We start from the raw sequence: 21,670 nt of genomic DNA, 5'->3' as shown, positions 1-21,670 counted from the left end.
TTACTCCAGTGCAAAAACAAAGCTTTAGAACACCTTTCATAGTCAGCAGCATCTCGGAAGCCAGCTTCTCTGTCAGGCTGCCGAGAGGTCCACTTCTTTCAAACGCTGTCCTTGGCAGAAAGTAAAAGTCTAAAATGAATGAAGAACCCATATATTCCCGGATTGGGTACAGTGTAGGTCATCATTCAGATTATTTCTTTTTGACTGACAGTTTGGAAACCTAAAGAAAAGAACCAAAATCATTTGTGTCAGTGGTCGGGTGGATGGGAGCCCGGGCCTGGAAGCCAGAGGGCCTGGTTCTAATCCCGGTTCTGTCGCTCGTCTGCTGGGTGATCTTGGGCAAGTCACTTCACTTCTCTGTGCCTCAGTTCCCTCATCTGCAAATGAGGATTCAATCAGTCGTATATACTGAGTGCTTACTGTATGCAGAGCACTGTACTGAGCACTTACCTGTTCTCCCTCCGACTTAGACTGTGAGCCCCCATGGGACTTGATGATCTTGTATCTACCCCGGCACTTAGTAAAACCTCACCAAAACCCACTATTATTATCATTATTATTATTATTATCATTATTAGGAGTAGTATATGGCATGCCCATAGTCACACGGCAGGTCAGTGGCAGAGCTGGAACTTCGACTCGCATCCTCCAACTCAGTCAATTAATCAGTGAGTTGTATTTACTGAGGGCTTAATATGTGTGGAGCACTGTCCTAAACACTTGGGAGCATTCAGTATAACAGAGACGATAGACACGTTCCCCACCCGCAGTGAAGCAGCATAGCCCAGTGGATAGAGCGCAGACCTGGGAGTCGGAAGGACCCGGGTTCTAATCCCGACTCTGCCACATGTCTGCTGTGCGACCTTGGACAAGTCAGTTAACTGCTCTGTGCCTCTGTTACCTCAGCTGTAAAATGGGAATTAAGACTCTACATAGACTGTGTCCAACTCGATTAACTTAGTGCCTGGTGCAAGGTGAGCGCTTAACCAATACCATAAAAAACGAACAAACCAAGCTGTAAGAAATTTTGGCAGTGGTGGGATTTGAATCCCCCTCCCCCATCTCCAGGGGGACTGGAGCCTAACTCCAGTGGGTTAGACCGCTTAGTCATGCTACCAAACCACTTCAACACAGTGCCTTCGACTACCTTCCAGCTGCAACTCCGATTCTGCCAGTCTCGATTAATGTCTTCGGGCAAGTCATTTCTCCTTTCTGGGTTTCAGTTTTACCATCTGCAAAAACAATCATTACTCAGCTGGATTCTCCCCTCCTGCAAAGAAGGGGGTAGTCGCCAGAAGTCTACCACTTCCATTCTCTGCACAAACTGAAATGAGAGCACAGCCTAGGTCCAGAAAAAAGGCAGGGAGTTCAGGGAAGGTGACCGGTACAGGCTGCGTCTGCTTTATTCTCCAGAGAGGGACGTGTTGACCAGTTCCATGTGTTCCCCCAGAGTTATCTGCTGAACTCTTTAAAAGAGTGTAGTCAGTCAGTCAGTCAGTCGTATTTATTGAGAGCTTACTGCGTGCAGAGCGCTGTACTAAGTGCTTGGAAGAGTACCATATAGTAGACGTATTCCCTGCCTACCAAGAGTTCCCCAGACAGCAGCCAGCTGAATCGCTTCTTCATCCCTGCTTGACCTTTCCCCACTCTGCATCTAGGAAATCCCAGCTCCCTAATGTAAAGGGGGGGAAAAAAAATCAAGCTCGCTTGGGAATAATACTGATGATAAGATTTCTACTGGGCCAGGCTCAGTGCTTATTTTCTCATTTATGTCAGTCTCTCCCTGGAGAAGGAACGAGTTATTCATCTTTTATGGGAGCTGAGGCAATATTTCCACGAGAAGGCTTCTGTGGGACAAAGGAGATAATAAGTGCAGAATCGTGAGATCTTTAGAAAAATGGCAAATAAAATGGTGGAAACAGAAGAAGAATAATTATGGCGCTTTCTCTGCGCTAAGCAATGGGGTGGACACAAGATGATCAGCTTAGACACAATTCCTGCCCCATATGAGGGAGGGCAAGTATCTTATCCCCATTTCACAAATGAAGAAATTGAGGCACAGGGAAATTAAGTGACTTAAAACTTTATCTGGCATATTAAGGAAATTGAGGTTCAAGCTAGTGAAAAATGTAATATTAAAATCAGGGCTGCCCAGCTGGGGACTTAGAATATTTACATAGAGGGCGTAATTAAATTCCCTCTAGCAGCCCCAAGAAGGTCCCTGTGGCTGGAAGAAAAATTTTTCCTAATTACTTTCTAAGTGACCTTGGGCAAGTCATGGAATTTCTCAGTGCCCCCATTACTTCACCTGTAAAATGAGGATAAAACACCTGTTTTCCCTCCCTCTTAGACTGGGGGCCCTTTATGGGCCAGGGACCGTGTCGAATCCGCTTCTATCGTATTGTCCCCAAGGATCCCTCCAATTATCAGCCCATTTCCCTCTTGCCATTCCTCTCCAAACTCCTTGAGCAACTTGTATACACCCACTGCCTCCGTTTCCTCTCCTCCAGTTCTTCCCTTGAACGCCTCCACTCTGGCTTCCGCTCCTTTCACTCCACCAAAACTGCCCTCTCAACGGTCACCAGTGATCTCCTTCTTGACAAATCTAATGGCCCCTACTCCATCCTAAACCTCCTCGATCTCCCAGCTGCCTTTGACACTGTTGACCGCCCTCTTCTTCGGGAAACGTTATTCATCCTTGGCTTCGCTGACACTGTGCTCTCCTGGCTCTCCTCCTGTCTGTCTGGCTGCTCATTCCCAATCTCTTTCGCTGGCTCCTCCTCTGCCTCCCACTCCCTAACCGTGGGAGCCCCTCCGGGCTCAGTTCTGGGTCCCCTTCTATTCTCCAACTACACCCACTCCCTCGGAAACTCATTTGCTCCCATGGCTTCGACTACCATCTCCACGTGGATGATTCCCAAATCTACGTCTCCAGCCCAACCTCCTTCTATGCAGTCTTGCATTTCTTCCTGCCTTTAGGACATCTCTCCTAGGATGTCTCGCTGACACCTCAAACTTAACGTGTCCAAAACAGGACGCCTTGTCCTCCCACCTAAGCCCTATCCCCCTCCTGAACTTCCCATCTCTGCAGACACCACCACCACCCCTCCTGTCTCGCAAGCCAGTAACCTCGGAGTTATCCTCGCGCAGCTCTCTCATTCAACCCCTATATTCAATCTGTCAACAAAGCCCCTCAGCTCTACCTCCACAACTTCGCTAAAATCCGCCCTTTCCTCTCCGTCCAGACTGCTACCGTGTTAGTCCAAGCAACTCATCCTATCAATCAATCAATCCAAGGTACTTGTTGAGGATTTACTGTGTGCAGAGCATTGTACTAAGCTCTTGGGAGAGTACAACAGAGTTGGTAGACACGTTCCCTGCCTACAAGGTGCTTACAGACCGGAGGGGAAGACAGACCCGCCTTGATTACTGCATTAGCCTCCTTGTTATCCTCCCTGCCTCCTGTCTCTCCTCGCTGCAGTCCATTCTTCACTCTGCTGCCCAGATCATTTTTCTACAGAAATGTTCAGTCCATGTTTCCCCGCTCCTCAGGAGCCTCCAGGCATTGCCCTCTCCTCTCCATCCAGACGGCTACTTTGTTAATCCAAGCATTTATCCTATCAGTCGATCGATCAATCAATCAGTGTTATTTATTGAGCATTTACTGTGTGCAGAGCACTGTACTCAGCACTTGGAAGAGAACAGTGCAACAGAGTTAGCAGACACATTCCCTGTCCACAAGAAGCTTACGGTCCGGAGGGAGAGAAAGACGTAGTATGAATCGTGGTGATGATCCATATAATCTGGAGGAAGGAGCAGCAGGCTCTAGTGACGGTCAGGATGTGCGGGGTAAAATGAGGAAGGGGGTCAAAAATGACTTCAAAGCTACGCCTGCAGCCTCGAGAGAATTCTGCGTCCGGCGACGGGGATGAAACTGACCTGTTGTGAACCAGGTAGAACTATAATTGGAATATGTGGATGATTGGGTCATTATTTTGTTTTCTTCTAGCTTTATTCACTGTCCAGATTCCCAAAGACTTTTATACAGTGGATTACGGCAGCAATGTGACAATGGAGTGCAACTTCAATGTTGAAAACCAGATGGACTTCAACATTTTATTAGTCTTCTGGGATAAAGATGAAAAGAACATTGTGAAGTTCGCTAAAGGCCAGGAAGACCTTAAAACCCAGGATGAACACTACAGAGGAAGAGCAACCTTATTAAGAGAAGAACTGTCCTCGGGAAAAGCCTTGCTTCGGATCAGTGATGTCAAAATAACCGATGCCGGGCAGTACCGCTGCCTAATTAGCTACGGGGGAGCCGACTACAAATACATCACTCTGAAAGTTAAAGGTGAGTGGCCTCATGGGATGCTGATGCCATCATCATGAACTTCCTGGCCAGACTAAGTAGAGAAGCAGCGTGGCATAGTGGATAGACCAGAGGCCTGGGAGTCAGAAGGTCATGGGTTCTAATTCCAGCTCCACTGCTTGTCTGCTGTGTGACCTCGGGCAAGTCTCTTCACTTCTCTGTGCCTCAGTTACCTCATCTGTAAAACGGGGACTGAGACAGTGAGCCTCATGCGGGACAGGGGCTGTGTCCATTCCGATTTGCCTGCATCCAACCCAGCGCTTAGTACTGCATAGAAAGAGCTTAACAAATACCATCATCATTATTGTTATTATTATTATTATTAATATCACAGACTAAGTATGGCAGAGAGAAGCCTTAGGGAATCAGGGTGACCTAGGGGAAAGAGCACGGGTCTGGGAGTCAGAGGACGTGGGTTCTAATCCCCTGCTCTGCCGCTTAGCCGCTGTGTGACCTTGTGAAAGTCACCTCACTGCTCCGTGCCTCAGTTCCCTCATCTGCAAAATGGGGATTCAATACTTGTGCTCCCTCCTATTTATAATGTGGGCCTGACGGGGGACCCGATTATCTTGTATCTTACCCAGCCCTTAGTGCAGCGCTTGGCACACAGTGAGGGTTTAACAGAAACCACAGTTTTTAGTAATTAAGTAAATTCCTCAAACCCTTTTCAAAAAGGCCCGAGGCTTCAGCAGGAGGTTTTGCCTAGAACTGATGCAGTACTTCTACGTTTTCATTTTACAAAATCAGTTATAAAGGCAACGACTCGGCTTTTAAGATCATGTTTAGGAGTCCCATTAATGATGAGGCAACCTAAAGTTAGTTGCATTATTTGACCATAATGGCACCTTTAATTTAGCTAGCGATGCTTAAGAGTGGAAAAAGAGAGGGGGAGAAGAGATGGCTAAGAAGCGAAAAAACACCTCCATTCTTTTCCCTTCTTTTATTTTTCCAGCATCCTACAAGCCAGTAAACACCCAAATCCTTGCAGCCCCTGGAGGGGATGAAGAGGATCTTATCTGTCAGGCTAAAGGCTTCCCTCTAGCAGAAGTGTCCTGGCAAAATGTCAGTGCACCCGCCAACACAAGTTACACTAGAACTCCGGACGGCCTGTACCACATAACCAGTGTGCTGAGGCTCCCAGCAAACTCCAACAAAAATGTCAGCTGCATATTCTGGAACAAAGATGTGAATGAAAGAACAACTGCTAATCTGGACACTCCGGGTAAGAGTCGACTCCTTCCTTATCTGCTCTCACTGAATTCTTCCCCTGGAGACGTAATCAGAGTAGGATGGCACTGCACAACTCCTCATCACTATCGGCCTAAACCTCTCGGCACACTTCCCAAGTATTGATTTTGCCAAGACCGTAGCCTGGCGATGATTGATTTGTCCTATGGAATGCTAGCCTCTTAACAGAGATCTTCTGGGTGGAGATCGTTTGTTTGCCTGGGATGGTGGAGTTCCCAACAAAATTACGTCCCCACCCAATTTCCCCCAAATTGTTTGCATTTTCATACTTTGAGGAAAAATACCTAACTTCGATACAACCGTTGCTGACCCCAGAGCGATGACATCTGTAAGCATCCCCGAAGCCCCTAACCTAAAACAGATCTATTTTTTGCTTTCCTCATTAATATGATGAGATGCTGAGTAAGGCCGGAGAGGTAATGAGTGAAAGTAACGCAGAGTGAATTCTGCGGTTACACCTCTGGAAAGAAGGTTATCTTTTAACAAGTCGATTCCAAGCTCTTTGAAAGTAAGGGATGGGCAACCTCCCTTATCCCCACATCAAACAGAAACCCTTTACCGTCAGCTTTAATGCCTACTCAATCAGCTCTTCCCCCTCTTACCTTACCACGCTGATCTCCTACTACACTTGAGTCCCCTGACGCCAACCTACACGTTCTACCTCAGTCGTGTCCGTCTCACCAACGACCCCCTTTCGCCTGGCCTGGAATTCCCTCTCCCTTCGCATCTGGCAGCTCACCACTCTCCCCGTCTTCAAAACCTTACTAAAATCACACTTCCTCTAAGAAGCTTTACCTGACTAACCCCAACTTTCCCCAACTATTCCCTTTTCCTTCTGCATCGCCTATACACTTGGGTCTGAATCACTTGAGCGCTTTGATTCTCACCCCACCCCCAGCCCCACAGAGCTTCTGTCTATATCAGTGTCCTCTGCCATTTCCACTCTCTGTAATTCATTTTAATGGCCCCCTCCCACCCCCTAGACTGCAAGCTCCTTGTGGGCAGGGATCGTCTACCAACTGGTGTACTTTCCCAAGTGCGTAGTACAGTGCTGTGCATATAGTAAGCACTCGATAAATATCATCGACTGATTGACTGATTGACTGAAGGGATAGATGTGTTCTTCCTTCCTCTCTTTGCCCCAGATTATTTGTTCCTGGTATTGAACCCAGTAAAACATGACTTCTAAAACCTCAGACTTCACTGCTTACAGCTAACCCTCATCCCACCCAATTTCTATTTTTTAAATTGAGACTTTTAATAATAATAATAATAATAATAATAATGTTGGTATTTGTTAAGCGCTTACTATGTGCCGAGCACTGTTCTAAGCGCTGGGGTAGACACAGGGGAATCAGGTTGTCCCACGTGGGGCTCACAGTCTTAATCCCCATTTTACAGATGAGGTAACTGAGGCACCGAGAAGTTAAGTGACTTGCCCAAAGTCACACAGCTGACAAGTGGTAGAGCCGGGGTTCGAACCCATGACCTCTGACTCCAAAGCCCCTGCTCTTTCCAGTGAGCCACGCTGTAGTGGATAAATAGGGTAATAAATAATATATACAAATGAGCACAGTGCTCTGGGGTGGGGAAGGGGAAGGGGGAGGAGCAGAGGGTGGGAGGGAGGGAAGGGGGAGCAGAAGGAAAGGGGGGCTCAGTCTGGGAAGGCCTCTTGGAGGAGGTGAGCTCTCAGTAGGGCTTTGAAGAGGGGAAGAGAGTCAGTTTGGCGGAGGTGAGGAGGGAGGTCATTCCGGGACAGCGGGAGGACGCGGGCCAGGGGTCGATGGCGGGACAGGCGCGAACGAGGGACGGTGAGGAGGTGAGCGGCAGAGGAGCGGAGCGTAGGGGGTGGGCAGTAGAAAGAGAGAAGGGAGGTGAGGTGGGAGGGGGCAAGGGGATGGAGAGCTTCGAAGCCGAGAGTGAGGAGTTTCGGTTTAGTGCGGAGGTCGATAGGCAACCACTGGAGGCTTGTGAGGAGGGGAGTGCCGTGCCCAGAACGTTTCTTGTAGGAAGGTGATCCGGGCAGCGGAATGAAGAATAGACTGGAGAGGGGAGAGACAGGAGGAAGGGAGATCAGAGAGAAGGCTGACACAGTAATCCAGCCGGGATATCACGAGAGCTTGTACCAGCACGATAGCCGTTTGGACGGAGAGGAAAGGGCGGATCTTGGAGATATCGTAAAGATGAGACCGGCAGGTGTTGGTGATGGATCGGATGTGTGAGGTGAATGAGAGAGCTGAGTCTACGTGCAGAGCACTGTACTAAGCGCTTGGAATATACAATTGGGCAACAGCCTGGATATCCATTCTGCTCTTGTGTCCGGCCCGACGATGTCGGGCCAGAGTAAACATTGCCACCATGCTGGTGAGCGAGACCTCATTCTTAGAAAACCTGACCTGCTCCTTGATGCTGAGTATTGCTTTTAGGTGAAAATACCTCCAGTTTCTCTCTTCCTGACGGAGACGAATTCATACCGCTTCGTAGCAACTTAGATCGTAACTTCCAAGGAGCTCACAGGATTTTCCCGTTGGGATAGTTTTCCATGCTGAAAACAAATTGTAATAAAAGTTTAAAGAGTTTTCTTTGTAGCCCATCTAAATCCTCACCGGTTGCTAGAGCTTTCTAATTTAGTGCTTTTTCTGCTTTTTGTATATTCATTGTAATTCATCAAAAGACATTCCACAATATTCATTCATTCAGTTGTAATTACGTGTTGCCGAACTGTACTTTCCAAGAGCTTAGTACAGCGCTCCGCACAGAGTAAGCGCTCACTAAATACGACCGAATGAACGAATGAATGCTTAACTGCGTGTAAGGCGCTGTACTAAGCTCTCGGGAGAGTATAATATAGTAATAAACAGGCACATTCCCTGCCCACAACGAGCTTACAATCTAGACGGGGAGAATTGGCCCCACACATGCAAATTGCCTCTGGGGGTAGACTTATTAAGTGGGTAATCTACTGGGCTGAAGGCGATGGCTCTGGCCCACAGGATCTCGCAGTCAGTCAACAAGAGCAACAAAATCTGTGTTGCAGATTTCGGGGCAGATCCGTGTTGCCGATGGTTGCAGATCTTACCGTCTAGACTTGGCAGTAAAAGCATCACCCAGTGACTTCCCTGAAGCCATTCCTCCTACTCTGTTTCCTAAAATGCCCTTTTGGTTGTCTTATGACCTGGCACTCCATCACATCTCCCGCCCCCCTCTAACACTCCCTTGCCCGTTACCGTCAGTCGCTCCTAATACTTCTCTAATTCTGAACTTGAGATCTGGACATCTCTTCTGAAGAAATCGTGAAGATACGAAAATGGAAATGAATGATTAGGAGCTAATGTGACTTGTGCGTTACAGTTGTGAAAGAGCTCTGGTTTGGGGGTTTCTTCGGGCTCCAGCTGATTGTTCTGAAATTGGTTTAGCACTTCTGTTCCTTTCACTCTTCACCCTGGGTGTTTTCACAGCCAGTTGTCGATAGCAGAACTACTTTACAGTGAAGCAGCATGGCGCAGTGGGTAGGGCACGGGCCTGGAAGTCAGAAGGTCATGGTTTCTAATCCCAGCTCCGACACTTGTCTGCTGTGTGACCTTGGGCGAGTCGCTTCACTCCTCTGGGCCTCAGTTACCTCATCAGGAAAATGGGGATTGAGAATGTGAGCCGCACGTGGGACAGGGACTGCGTCCAGCCCGATTCGCTTGTGTCCACCCCGGAGCTTAGTACGGTGCCTGGAACATAGTAAGCGCTTAACAGGTGCCCTTATTATTATCTTTACTTTGTCCTTCACTGGCTCACTTGTCCTGGTCGTCTCAAAGACTCTGATAGACCTGGACTCGTCTAATGTGCCGTCGACCCATTTACAAGAAAGATCCAAGATGCTTGACTCAAATACTAGAGATGCTCGTTTTTTATGGTATTTAAGCGCCTCATTTTTTTTATGGTATTTGTTAAGCGCTTACTGTGTGCCAGGCACTGTTCTAAGCACTGGGGTAGATGCAAGCTAATCAGGTTGGAAACAGTCCCCGTCCCACATGGGGCTTGCAGTTTTAATCTCCATTTCGCAGATGAGGAAGCACAGAGAAGTTAAGTGCCTTGCTCAGGGTCACACAGCAGACAAGTGGCGGATCCGGGATTAGAGCCCAGGCTCTTCTGACTCCCAGGCCTGTGCCCTATCCACTAGGCTACTCTGCTTCTCGTTTGTGTGGTAGAGGCAAATCTTGCTTGTTAACTAAGGTGTGGGTGGCCAGATCCCTTGGTAGTGCCCTGATGGCACTCTTCGCTCCTCTCAGAGTCACCTTCTAACTGTACTTCTCTCTCAACTCTCCCGTCCCGATGCCCTCACTCACATTTTCTCCCAGAATGGAATGTCTTCCCCTCCCCAAATCCACCAACCCACAGCTCTCCCCATCTTCAAAGCCCTCCTAAAATTCAATTCCCTCCAGAAAGCTTTTCCCAATTGATTCGTGTCACCCCAGTCGCACTAGCCCACTGAGGACCGATGTGGTCTAGTGGAAAAAACACGGGCTTGGGGGTCAATCAGTGGTATTTATTGAGCTCTCACTGTGTGTAGAGCACTGTACTAGGCACTTGGGAGAGTACAATATAACAAAGTTAGTAGGCAAGTTCCCTGCTCAAAACGAGTTTACAGTCTAGAGGGTCAGGGGACCCGGGTTCTAATCCCACTTCTGCCATCTGCCTGCTGTGTGACCTTGGGCAAAGTCACTTCACTACCCTGTGCCTCAGTTTCCTCACCTGTAAAACGGGGATTAATTACTCGTTCTCCTTCCCCCTTAGGCTGTGATCCCTGTGTGGAATGGGGTCTGTGTCTGACTTGATTACTGTGTATATATCCAAGTGCTCAGTACAGTGTTTGGTGCATAGTAAGTGCTGAATAAATATCACTATTATTATTATAAAACAATATCACCCACTTCAGCTCCTATGTGTATTTTTATCTATCATTTAGCAATTTCATCCTGTGTCCTCCTCCTCCTAATTTATAAATCATTTTTGTCCATCTGTCCCCCCCGGCCCTTGGATTGTCAACTCTTTAAGGGAATGTTTATCTTCTTTCTGTTGCATTCCCCCATGGGCTTAAATTGATCGATTAGTCTTTCTCCATTAATAACTAGAATAGTTTCAGGAGGAAGGAGAAAGATTTCGTTTCCTCTCTTCGCAAATGAGAGAAGCTGAAGCACAGAAAAGCGACGTGATTTTCCCGGGGCTCACGTACACGAAACCCGGGCTGAGCTGGGCAAATAATGGGGTTGGCCATTATTATGGGGTTGGCCAAAATTATTATTATTATTATTATGGTACCAGGGTCATGACCAGGGTCAGGAGCAGAATGCAGGTCAATTCCCTTCTTACCCATGTCTGTTACATCACTCCGCTTCCTCCCTCCCAATCTCCGATAGGAGGATACCCATGCTTAGGTTGACTTTTCTTTTATTGCTGTGGTGACCCGATTGTTCTGAGCTTCATTCCTGTGAGATTGAGAGAAGCCTTCGACTTTTCAACAGTAAGCACTGCCTTGACCGAAGTATCCCCCCAAACCCCAACTCTAGTCCTGATGATATAATATGTTCATTTTTGCAGCTCCCACAGAGGTACCTCTGGCTGAAAAGACATCCCTGTTTTATCTGTTCATTCCCACTTGCATTATTGCCTTTATTTTTATATCTGCTTTGATATTTCTGAGGAGACCCCTCTGCAGAGAACTTTCCAACAGGAAAGGTAAGTCCTGTGCTTCTGTTTTCTTTCACGTCCCATTTGACGCTGGGGTAGCCTTTATTCTCTCCTCTCCGCCTCCCTTCTTTTCCCACCACCTCTCGTCTCCCACCTCACCTCCTCCACTGCCGCTCCGAACTATCTAGCTCCACTCTCCAGGAAGCTGATGCTTCGAGCATTACTTTTTGAAGCGATGACCCCGTCCCTAGCCAGCCAGAGCGATGCAATTTGGCTCGTTCTGTTTAGCTCCCAAGTCAGGCGGCATTGCCTAGTGGATAGAGCACCGGCCTACCAGCAGGAAGGACCTGGGCTCTCATCCCGGCTCCTCCGCGTGTCTGCCGTGTGACCTCGGGCAAGTCGCTTCACTTCTCTGTGCCTCAGTTACCTCATCTGTAAAAGGGGGATTAAGACTACGCGCCCTATGTGGGACAGGGACTGTGTCCAACCTGATTGCGTTCTAATCCCGGCTCCGCCACTTGTCAGCTGTGTGACCTTGGGCAGGTCACTTCACTTCTCTGTGCCTCAGTTGCCTCATCTGCAAAATGGGGATTAAAAGCGTGAACCCCACGTGGGACAACCTTGTATCTACCCCAGCGCTTAGAACAGCGCTCGGCACGTAGTAAGCGCTTAACGAATACAACATTATCAACAGTGTCCGCAGATAGTAAGCGCTTAACAAAAACCATAAAAGAAACAACCCGGCTAGATTGTTCCTAGAGCTAAAAGGCCTGCAGGGAGTTGGGGCCTAGGGCCTGCGGGGAGTTGGGGGATTGAAGGGGAGGGGAGATGTCGAGGGGAGCATCTTGGACCAATCGGTTGGGGGCTCCACATGGAGCTGCCCCCTCCCATCACCCCCATGGCCAGCCCTGAGCTGGGTTTAGGCACCTTGACTGGGAAAAAGATGGGGGAGAAGGGGAGAGGGCCTTCCTCGGACCCTCCCTCATCCTGCACACGTGCAGCTTCATTTGAGAAAGATAGAGAGAGGCTTTCTGCCACTCCTATTACTAAAAATGATCTAGCTCCCCGCGGCAAGTTCTTAAAGAGCAAGTTCTCTCTCTCTCACTCTCTCTCTCTCTCACACACACCGTCTCCTGCTCTCTTTTTCGTGTTCTCTTGCACTCACTTGCAGGTGCTCCCTCCCTTGCTCACGATCTTTCTCGCTCTCTTGCTCTTTCTCTTCCTCTATCTCCCTTTGCCTTTCACAGCCTAGTATGGTGATCTCTTACCCCTTGAACTGAACACCCCCTGTATATACCTCCCAGGCTTGATGACCAGCCAGGTTGGAGGTGGGAGATAGCTAAACCCACCCTTGCGATCAGTCAATCATTAGTATTTACTGTGGGCGGAGCACTGTACTAAGCGCTTGGGAGAGTACTTTCCTGTAGGACCTTTTCAGGTGTCCTTAAAACTTCTCCCAAGCTGCACCAAGTGAGCCCAATTAAAGACATTCTAACTCCACTTCTGCATCCCAAAATCGCAGGGAGGGGAGAGAAAGGAGGAAAGGGAGAGAAAATCATGAATGTCGTTGCACAGCATCTGATTTGAGAAGCAGCGTGGCCTGGTGGATAGAGCACGGCCCTGGGAGTCAGAAAGACCCGAGCTCTAATCCCGGTTCCGCCACTTGTCTGCAGCGTGACCTTGGGCAAGCCACTTAACTTCTCTGGCCTCAGTTACCTCATCTGTAAAATGGGGGTTAAGACTCCGAGTCCTATGGGGGACAGGGACTGTGTCCAACCTGATCAACTCATACCTACCCCAGTGCTCAGTACAGTGCCTGGCACGTAGTAAGTGATACTTATTGAATGCTTACTGTGTGCAGAGCACTGTACTACGCACTTGGGTGAGCATAAAATAACAGAGTTAGTAGACGCGATCCCATTAGAAATTTTTCTCTATTTGAGTTTGGATTTTTTCCTTACATATTCATTACTTTATGTGCCTGTTTATCATGAAATACAATCCTGCTGCATGTATTTATGCATTTACTTATTCATACGCATCTTTATTTAATTATTTATACGATTTGCCTAGGGAGAGTCAAGTCCACTCGATTGAGCTAGTACCCAGGGAGTCATTTTCCTTGGAAATTCCCCAGAACTTTAGTAATGAAAGCAAAAGATAGAGAGTCTGGCACACAAAGGCAACACAGACCTTTCCCGTCAGTCAGTCAGTCAGTCAGTCAGTCCTGTTCGTTTTGGTCAATTTAATCAGGTTTCAAAATTCACAGATGTTTCTTAATTCACCAAGTAATTAATCTCTTTCAAGATTTACTATTACCGGAACAAATGCGTCTTAAAATATCATGTCCCGTTTCGGCCAAAACACTTGAAAAGAGGATGCAGAAAAGCTTAAAGAAAAGATGAAAAGGGATGGATAGAGGGGATTGAAAACGGGTTCAACGGCGAAAGTTTGAAAGAAGCAGAGTTCTTTAACCTGGGGAAGAAAAGGAACCTAAGGAGTGACTTACTAATTGCACTCAAGTATACATATAGGGGCTTTTTTTGAAAGAGGATGTTGACCCTGTTTTTCTCCATTCCTACAGAGAACCGAACACGAGGAAATGGGCTCAAACTGCAGCAAGAGAAAGTCCGACATAAGGAAGACAGAGGGAAGAATTTCTTTGAATGTAAGGATGATGAATTAACGGGGAACAGGCTACCCCTGGAGAGGTTTTTTTAAAGGAGCATTTATGGTGTCCAGATGATTCCCGGAGGTTCCTTCCAGTTCTCTGATTCCACAGTCTCTATGCTGTAGGGTGCACTTAAAGATTTTTCCACAAGGACCAATCTCCCCCTTCTGTTCTTCTCCCTTTGACTGGGGACCTTCCTTCAGAGTTTGGTTGTGCGATGGAGGTGTCGGCCTAGCTCACATCTTCAAACGCTGCTTTGCAATAGCTCGTGCGAGGGGTTCAGGCATCAGACTGTAAGATCCTAATTCGACTGTAGTTGCCTTGAGGACAGGATCCCTGTCTGTTACTCGGTTGAGTGTACCGACACACCTAGGCACCTAGTACAGTGTTCTGGACCCTCTGTACTAATAATCAACCTGAACGAGAGCAGCGGAGCAACTGTACTCTACACCTACCCTGTACTTACCTCCCAGGCCCGGGCGGAACACAAAAGACACATCAGCCCCGTAACCACAGAACCAACCGAAGTTTCCTTAATGTCACGCATCATCAAAAAACCCAAATCATCTTTCTGATCGTTTTCTTTTCCTCAGTTAAAGGTTGTTTTCCTATCGTCTGGCCCAGGGGGAAGAGCGAGGGATCTGGGAGTCAGGAGATCCGAGTTCTAGTCCCCGATCGGGCCCTTGCCTGCTGGGTGACCTTGAGCAAGTCATCCAACCTCCTTGTGCCTCAGGGTCCCCATCTGTAAAATGGGGATAAACTACCTACTCTCCTTACCTCTTCCATTATGGGCCCCCACGTGGGACGGGGACTGTGTCTGATTTGACTGCCTTGTTCGCTTACCCCAGGAAGAACCGTCTGCTCCCTCTTTTTAAGTAACTTGCTTTGAAAATGGGGTTTCTCCTAGAGGAGATTCAGTGTTGGCTAAATGGTCACAAGACCCATGTCAGTAGGGGAAGATATGATTCTCTTCCCCTGAAATTAGAATACTGCAGTTGCAGTGTGGGAAGAGAAGTCTGGTTTCTGAAGAAGGCAGTGTTTTTTTTTTTCCTTTAGCAGTCATTTTAATTTCAGTCATTCTGTATTATACGAGATTTCCTAATTTCATCAAAATTCGTCCCCCCAGAAGTGTAATTTCCACACAAATTCAGAGCCTCCGCTTGTTCTGAAAATTTCCCATTGTACAGTTTCACCTGCAGTTTAGCACGGGAAAACCAAGAGAATTACTAGAGCTTTTGTCTGCGGGAGTTTGTAAGCCGACATTTCATAAGAGAACGGTCGCTTGTGACACATGAGAAGCAGTGTAGCCTAGTGGAAAGAGCCCAGGCCTGGGAGTCAGAGTTCTGATCTGGGTTCTGGGTTCTGATCCCAGCTCCAACACTGGCCTGCTGTGTGACCTTAGGCAAGTCACTTAACTTCTCTGGGCTTTAGTTTTCTCATCTGTAAAATGGGAATTCAAGCAATACCCGTTCTCCCTCCTACTTAAACCGTGAGCGCTGTGTAGGACAGGGATTATGTCTGACCTGTCGATCTTGCATCTACCCCAGTAGTTAGTACAGCGTTTGGCACACGGTAAGCGCTTAACAAATAACACAGTTATTATTATTATCGCTCCATATGACAATATAATAACATCGGTTAGGCTTGAACCAGCCCATAGGCAATCCGAGTTCTTCAGGAACGTTGATGGGATTGCCACTCGTGGGTCCGAAGAAATGGGAAATCGGCAGGTCTGTTCCTTGCCTACCTTTCCTAAGGCCAGAATTAAATGGAAATCCTGCCTTCCTTCCAGCGAGAGGAGGGACCGCAGATTGCCTCTTAGTTGGGCAGTTCATTTTCAGGGAAAATTCAAAGGATGGGAAGGATCTAAGGAACCTGTAGTCTTCCTATAAGGAACTCTCCTAGTTACATACTCTGCTCCTGGCTAGAAGACGCCACGGCGATCTATCCAGCCCCCTTTTCCAAAATATCCCCCTCAAAATCAACTAACGTGATCTGAAAAGATCGGTTCCAAGCAGTACATGCCTGGGCATTAAGCTGCTAACCACGTGTTGACATCCAGGGTGACTGCTCTTGGGATTTTGATTTCTTCTGCCGAATTATTTTTCACATCATCGCCTCTCACCCCAGCTTCGTCCTTCAAGGTTCACGAGAAATGTAAAACACTGTAAAAGACTTAAAATTCCATAGCTGTATAGTGGAGCATCTGATCCTTGACTGATGGTAGATTTCAGTTTTACTTCTGCATTTTGTGATCGTAAACTGACTGACAACGAGCTGCAAAGTCATATGACGGCCAATTACCGTACATTTCTCAGAGCAATGAACTTTGAGCAATGCTGGAAAGACCCTTCACCCCAAATGACTAGATACGTGTAATTAGCAAACCAAAGGTATTTACCTTAATACTGATTATGGAAATGACCTTCTTAGAAGATTGAGGAACAAGAAGCATTTGGTGGGTTCCCAACCTCAAATTGCTTGTTGTTTTGCCTGCCACTTCCCAAGGAGGAGATGAAATGTCTTTCCCGGTAACCTTGACCTTAAAATTTTGATAGCTTGGGAAAGTCCAGTATTTGAATCATAGCCCCAGCGGTAATTTGGGGATCACGCCGTGGAGTCGATCATGTTCACCTGGTACTCCTGCCATCACTGGAAAGAAAAAAAAAAAGAGCATTTTAATGTACTCATATGTTGTGTTTGAGATTTTCATAAAATCGTGTTATTCATTTGGCCAGTCAGACCGTATCTCCAGTCTTCCCCATTTCTATGCTAAAATGCTGCTGGAGGGTTTAATCCAGGAAGGAGGGAGGTGGTTTTCAAGGCTGATTCTTGCCAGCCTATAAGGCTGGGAATCACTGTGCCTTATAGGTGAGACCCCGTTTTCCCCCGTTTGAGAAGGGAAATACCTGTGATCGTTCTCATAATTACTTTGCTGACCTGCTCTTCAAACGAGATCTGCTAATGGGGAGGGGCAGGATGGTTCAGCATGTTTAACCACAGATGAAACACACCGAAACCGTGAGTTACATCCACTCAGCTCCAGATTCCCAGTAAACGTGGAAGGTTTGGGTCAGGTTCCCATCGCAGATTTGCCTCTCAGAAGGTCGGAGCTTCAATTGAGTGTTTATAGATACGTTGATTTTTTTTAATGATTTATTTTAATGATTTTTTTTTCTTTTCTTTCGATTTTGGAGGGTGGGGATACATAATAATAATGATAATAATGATAATGTTGGTATTTGTTAAGCGCTTACAATGTGCAGAGCACTGTTCTAAGCGCTGGGGTAGATACAGGGTAATCAGGTTGTCCCACGTGAGGCTCACAGTTAATCCCCATTTTACAGATGAGGTAACTGAGGCACCGAGAAGTTAAGTGACTTGCCCACAGTCACACAGCTGACGAGTGGCCGAGCGGGGATTCGAACCCATGACCTCTGACTCCCAAGCCCGGGCTCTTTCCACTGAGCCACGCTGCTTCTGTAGCCACCTGACATCAGGCTGGGAAGCCGCATTTCCTTTCAAGTGAATCCTGAGATCCATTTCATGTAGGCCTAGGCGAGAGGCTTTGGGCAGACTCTTCCAGGCTATTGTTATATAGTGCTCTTCACACAGTAAGCACTCAATAAATCCGATCGAATGACTATTTCCTTGGGTAGCAGAAACCATCACGGCCTTGACTGACTCCTCCTCTCGGTTCAGCTCCCGGTGGGCTTCCTTTTAAGTTTCTCCAAATGGAACCCTAATTAGTTGCTATCTGCCTCCCTTCCTCCTGTCCAACTACAGAGCGTTAAGAATTTTTTTTTTAATGAGAAGAGTTATTTTCTTATACGTCTTTTTGTTGTTATTTTCAGGTTTGAACCTGTGACCCCCGCCCCCCCAAGAGCTGAAGACAGTTGGATCGTTCAGGCTCAAGAGACTGCAAAGCTCCTTGCAGGGTTGGCAATTTGCACTTTGAGAAAATCCAGTAACTCTGAGCTTCTTTTCCCGAAACAGTAAACGCAAACCACTGGGTGGGCCGTACCGAAGCCACGAAAGTCTTCTCGGCTACGGTCAGGCCGAAATGTGTTTCCAGGTCACGAGGCAGCCTCGAAAGTCACCGTGTTAAGTGTGCGAGCTGTTCCGCCAACAACCCTGCTTGAATTCCGGACATCACCTGTTTCCCTCTGAACGGACATGTCTATTTGGATTTTTTTTTTGCACTTTAGAAAGATGCTGTGGTGAGGACTCCTCTTGGATGTATTTCAGGAGTGGAATCATCCCCTACTGGCTTAAGGCCAGCTCCAGACTGGGTTTTCGCTCTACACCATTGCTGGAGGGTCGAAGACTTGAAGTGGAAACAGAGAGAACTGTTAAACCTCTTAGCTGGTGCAGAAAGGAGGAATTCTGAAGGGATGTCGAGAGGACCGAAGAAGAGCTGGATTTTGCCATTTACAGAACTAGATCAAAACTCAGATAGAATTTCTCCTAGTCATAATTCGGGCTACCTCTTCAGAAACACCCAACCCACCAAGCCACCTCTGGCTCAAGGCCCACACAAAACTTGGGCGCATCTGAAGCCGCCTGCTTTGTTAAGGTCGTGAGCCACAGGCGAAGACCACATCAAACACCGTATTCTGAGTAAAACTCAACAGACTGGAATTCTCGATGTTTATTCATAGGAGTAAAAAAAGTTTCCTGAGGGTGACCAGTTAAACATAACGCATAGACCCATCCACACTAGACCGTCTTGTTAACTTTTCTAGGCAAAATGAAGTATATTCCAGCAACCTACGTAAATACGAATCGCGAGCATAAAATTAATTGTAGCAGTTTAGTATCCCTATTAATTTTTACTAAAAACAACTGATCAGTTTTGATTAATAACATTGCCGTGCTGTTGTAATGAAATATATTGAATATTGTTTGAGGGCTTGAGGTGAGATGATTTTGAGGGGCAGAGCAATGCATTGAGCCTATTCCCAGTTCCATTACTTGCTGTGTGACTTCGAGCAAATCACTTAAAGTTTCTGGGCTTTGGGGTCCCCATCTGTTAGATGGGGATAATAATACTTTTTGCTTTGGAATCCTTCTGCTTAGAATCCTGCACGTGCTGACAATCACTGCTGTTACCAGGTGATGCTGAAAGTTCTCAGTAAGCTCGCGGCGGGCGGGGAATGCGACTCCCGACTCCGTTCTCTTGTTATATTGTACAGTGCTCTGTACACACTGTACAGTGTGTACAGTGCTCTGGACACAGTAAGCGCTCAATAAATACAATTGATTGATAGAAGTGCTTTGTTCATGATCCTGAGCTGCCTCAAGGACCTTGAGGTCACTGAGAATGGAGGGCAATGGGTAGAAATTCAGGCTAGGGAAGTGGGAAAAATATGGCAGCTGAAGGGAGAAGTGAAGGGAGAGTGGGGAGGGCAGAAGAAACCAACAGGGGAGATTTTAGCCTCGTGACAGGAGAGGCGGTGAGATGAGAGCAGGAAAGGAACGGTCTTTTTGGCTAGTCTCCACCCCAGTTGCTTCTCCTCCCAGCACAGCTGCACTGGAGAAATCTCTGACCGAACCGTTCAGATGCAGGAGGAAACGGGGAGGCCATCCGAAATCTCTCCCCCTGGCTCTGCATATAGTACCGAATGCTGCTTCTTATTGGAAAATATTCATCGCATGCTTAGGATCGTAGGAAGGAGACGGGGATGATTGCCCACACTGTTTTGTAAGCTGGAGTCGCAGCCTCACTCATCCCAGGTTTCTGATACAACTCAAGTTTCCTATCAGAGCTGGAAAGGCCCAAAATGGTGGCTCTCTGGACTTTCAGTTACTTGAAGCCTGTCCGCTCCCAGATCCTGCACCTATTAAAAAACCCCAAAAAACCCCGCCTCGTTTTTGCCCCCACATTCACAGTGAAAATCTGGCACTTTGGCTTAGAATCCATATATATAGGTGGGTATGTTCTCAAATTCTTTTTGTTAAAGCTGCTTTTCTATGAGCACAGCCTTTCCAAGCTCCTCGTTACTTCATGCATCAAATTCGGGTGACTTCTCCTGTCTTTCAAGGTTCTACACTCTTTTTCCTCCCCACATCTCTTTTCTCACTTTTTGTCACTCACTTCTCTTCCTTTCTTCACTCCATGCACTTAGTTCATCCATTCCAATGTTCCACTTGAGTCTCTCGAGTCGGAGGAGCTACCTCCACGGAACAGTTCACAAAGGGAATGGTATCCAATGGAAAAAGCATTGAACACAAAGGCTCTAATCTGTGCTCGCCGACCGTGTGACCTTAGAGCCTCCGCTTTCCCCGTTTGTAAATTTTGCCTGAAGCATAGATTCGTTGATTTATTTTCAGTGTGCCCTTTGTTCTCTGGTTTCTATATTGAGTACCCCACTGATTCCTCTGTAATTCGTGTGTATTAAATCTCGTATTTATTTGACCGGTTGACTTTCGTCTTTTCAGGGTGTTCATTCTGGGATCTTTGAGGCACTGATCCAAATCTGTCATAGGGCTTTGGAGACATTTCTCTGGGCCCTGGTGTCTGGGTCAGAATGTGAATAATAATAACAATGATTTGTGGCATTAAGCACTTACTACGTGCCAAGCACTCTACTAAGCGCTGGGGTAGATGCAGGATAATCAGGTCAGACACGGTTCCTGTCCAACCCGGGGCTCACAGTCGAAATAGGAGGGAGAACGGGTACTGAACCCCCAACCTTATGAGCTCTAACCTGTGAGCTCGTCATGGGCAGGGAATGTCACCGTTTACTGTTGCAATGTACTTTCCCAAGCGCTTAGTACAGTGCTCTGCACACGGTAAGCAGTCAATAACTATGATCGAATGAATGCATACGTGAAGAAACCGAGGCGTGGAGAAGTTATTAAGTGACTTGCCCATAGCCACGGAGCGGAAGAGTGGCAGAGCTGGGATTCGAACCCAGGTCCTCTGACTCCCAGCTCTGTGCTCTCTTTCCACTAGGCCACAATGAACTGAGGAGGCTGTCCTCGTCAGCAGGATGAGCCAATTTGCTCCCTCAAAAACTGGAGATAAAGGGAAGCAGCAGCCTTATTATCATGGTATTTGTGAAGCACTTATGATGTGTCAAGCACTGTTCTAAGTGCTGGGGAAGATTCATTCATTCAGTCGTATTTCTTGAGCGCTTACTGTGTGCAGAGCACTGTACCAAGCGCTTGATGGTAATCGGATTGGACAGTCCCTGTCCCACTTGAGGCTCACAGTCAAAGCAGGAGGGAGAACAGGTATTTAATCCCCATTTTACAGCTGAGGGAACTGAGACACAGAGAAGTTAAGTGACCTGCCTAAGGTCACACAGCTAGCAAGCGACAGAGCCAAAATTAGAACCCGAGTCGTCTGACTCCCAGGCCCACGCTCCTTCCATTAGGCCATGCTGCTTCTGGGAAAACACTTCTTGAAAAGTACAGGTGTACATTTCCTATTCACCTTATAATGATACTGAAGCCTATAACTTCTTCGAAGCTTTTTCCCCACTTATAATGCAAAAGGAAAATATATATTCAAAGAAAACTGTTCAATTTTAAAGGAGAATAGAGAAATGGAGAATAGCAAAGCCAAACGAACTCATTTTTAAAAGTATGACCGCTAGAAATACATAAATCAAAAAGGGCAGGAATTCTACATATTTATTGAACTTTTGATGACTACTAACTTCTTGCCTTGTGCAAAGACAATGCTTAGTAGG

At 47.1% G+C, this 21,670-nt stretch overlaps 1 protein-coding gene across 4 annotated transcripts in view; it reads left to right on the top strand.

Moving 5' to 3' along the window:
* The window catches only part of LOC100074521 (programmed cell death 1 ligand 2), a 43,746-nt gene extending 23,358 nt beyond the window's left edge, over positions 1 to 20,388 (top strand). For 3 of the 4 annotated variants that reach the window (XM_029056329.2, XM_029056325.2, XM_029056326.2), the window contains 5 exons: positions 4,010 to 4,354; positions 5,325 to 5,594; positions 11,210 to 11,347; positions 13,884 to 13,967; positions 17,825 to 20,388. In XM_029056329.2, the coding sequence (XP_028912162.1) occupies positions 4,010 to 4,354; positions 5,325 to 5,594; positions 11,210 to 11,347; positions 13,884 to 13,967; positions 17,825 to 17,838 (851 nt within the window). In that variant the 3' untranslated portion in view covers positions 17,839 to 20,388. The remainder of the gene's footprint in view (positions 1 to 4,009; positions 4,355 to 5,324; positions 5,595 to 11,209; positions 11,348 to 13,883; positions 13,968 to 17,824) is intronic. The other variant, XM_029056334.2, reaches the window with a different exon arrangement.
* Positions 20,389 to 21,670: the final 1,282 nt, after the last annotated feature.

Source organism: Ornithorhynchus anatinus, chromosome X5 (genome assembly GCF_004115215.2).
Source record: "Ornithorhynchus anatinus isolate Pmale09 chromosome X5, mOrnAna1.pri.v4, whole genome shotgun sequence".
NCBI classification, from domain to species: domain Eukaryota; kingdom Metazoa; phylum Chordata; class Mammalia; order Monotremata; family Ornithorhynchidae; genus Ornithorhynchus; species Ornithorhynchus anatinus.
The sequence above is the reverse complement of the archived record's forward strand: the minus strand, read 5'-3'. Positions and strand labels throughout refer to the sequence as shown.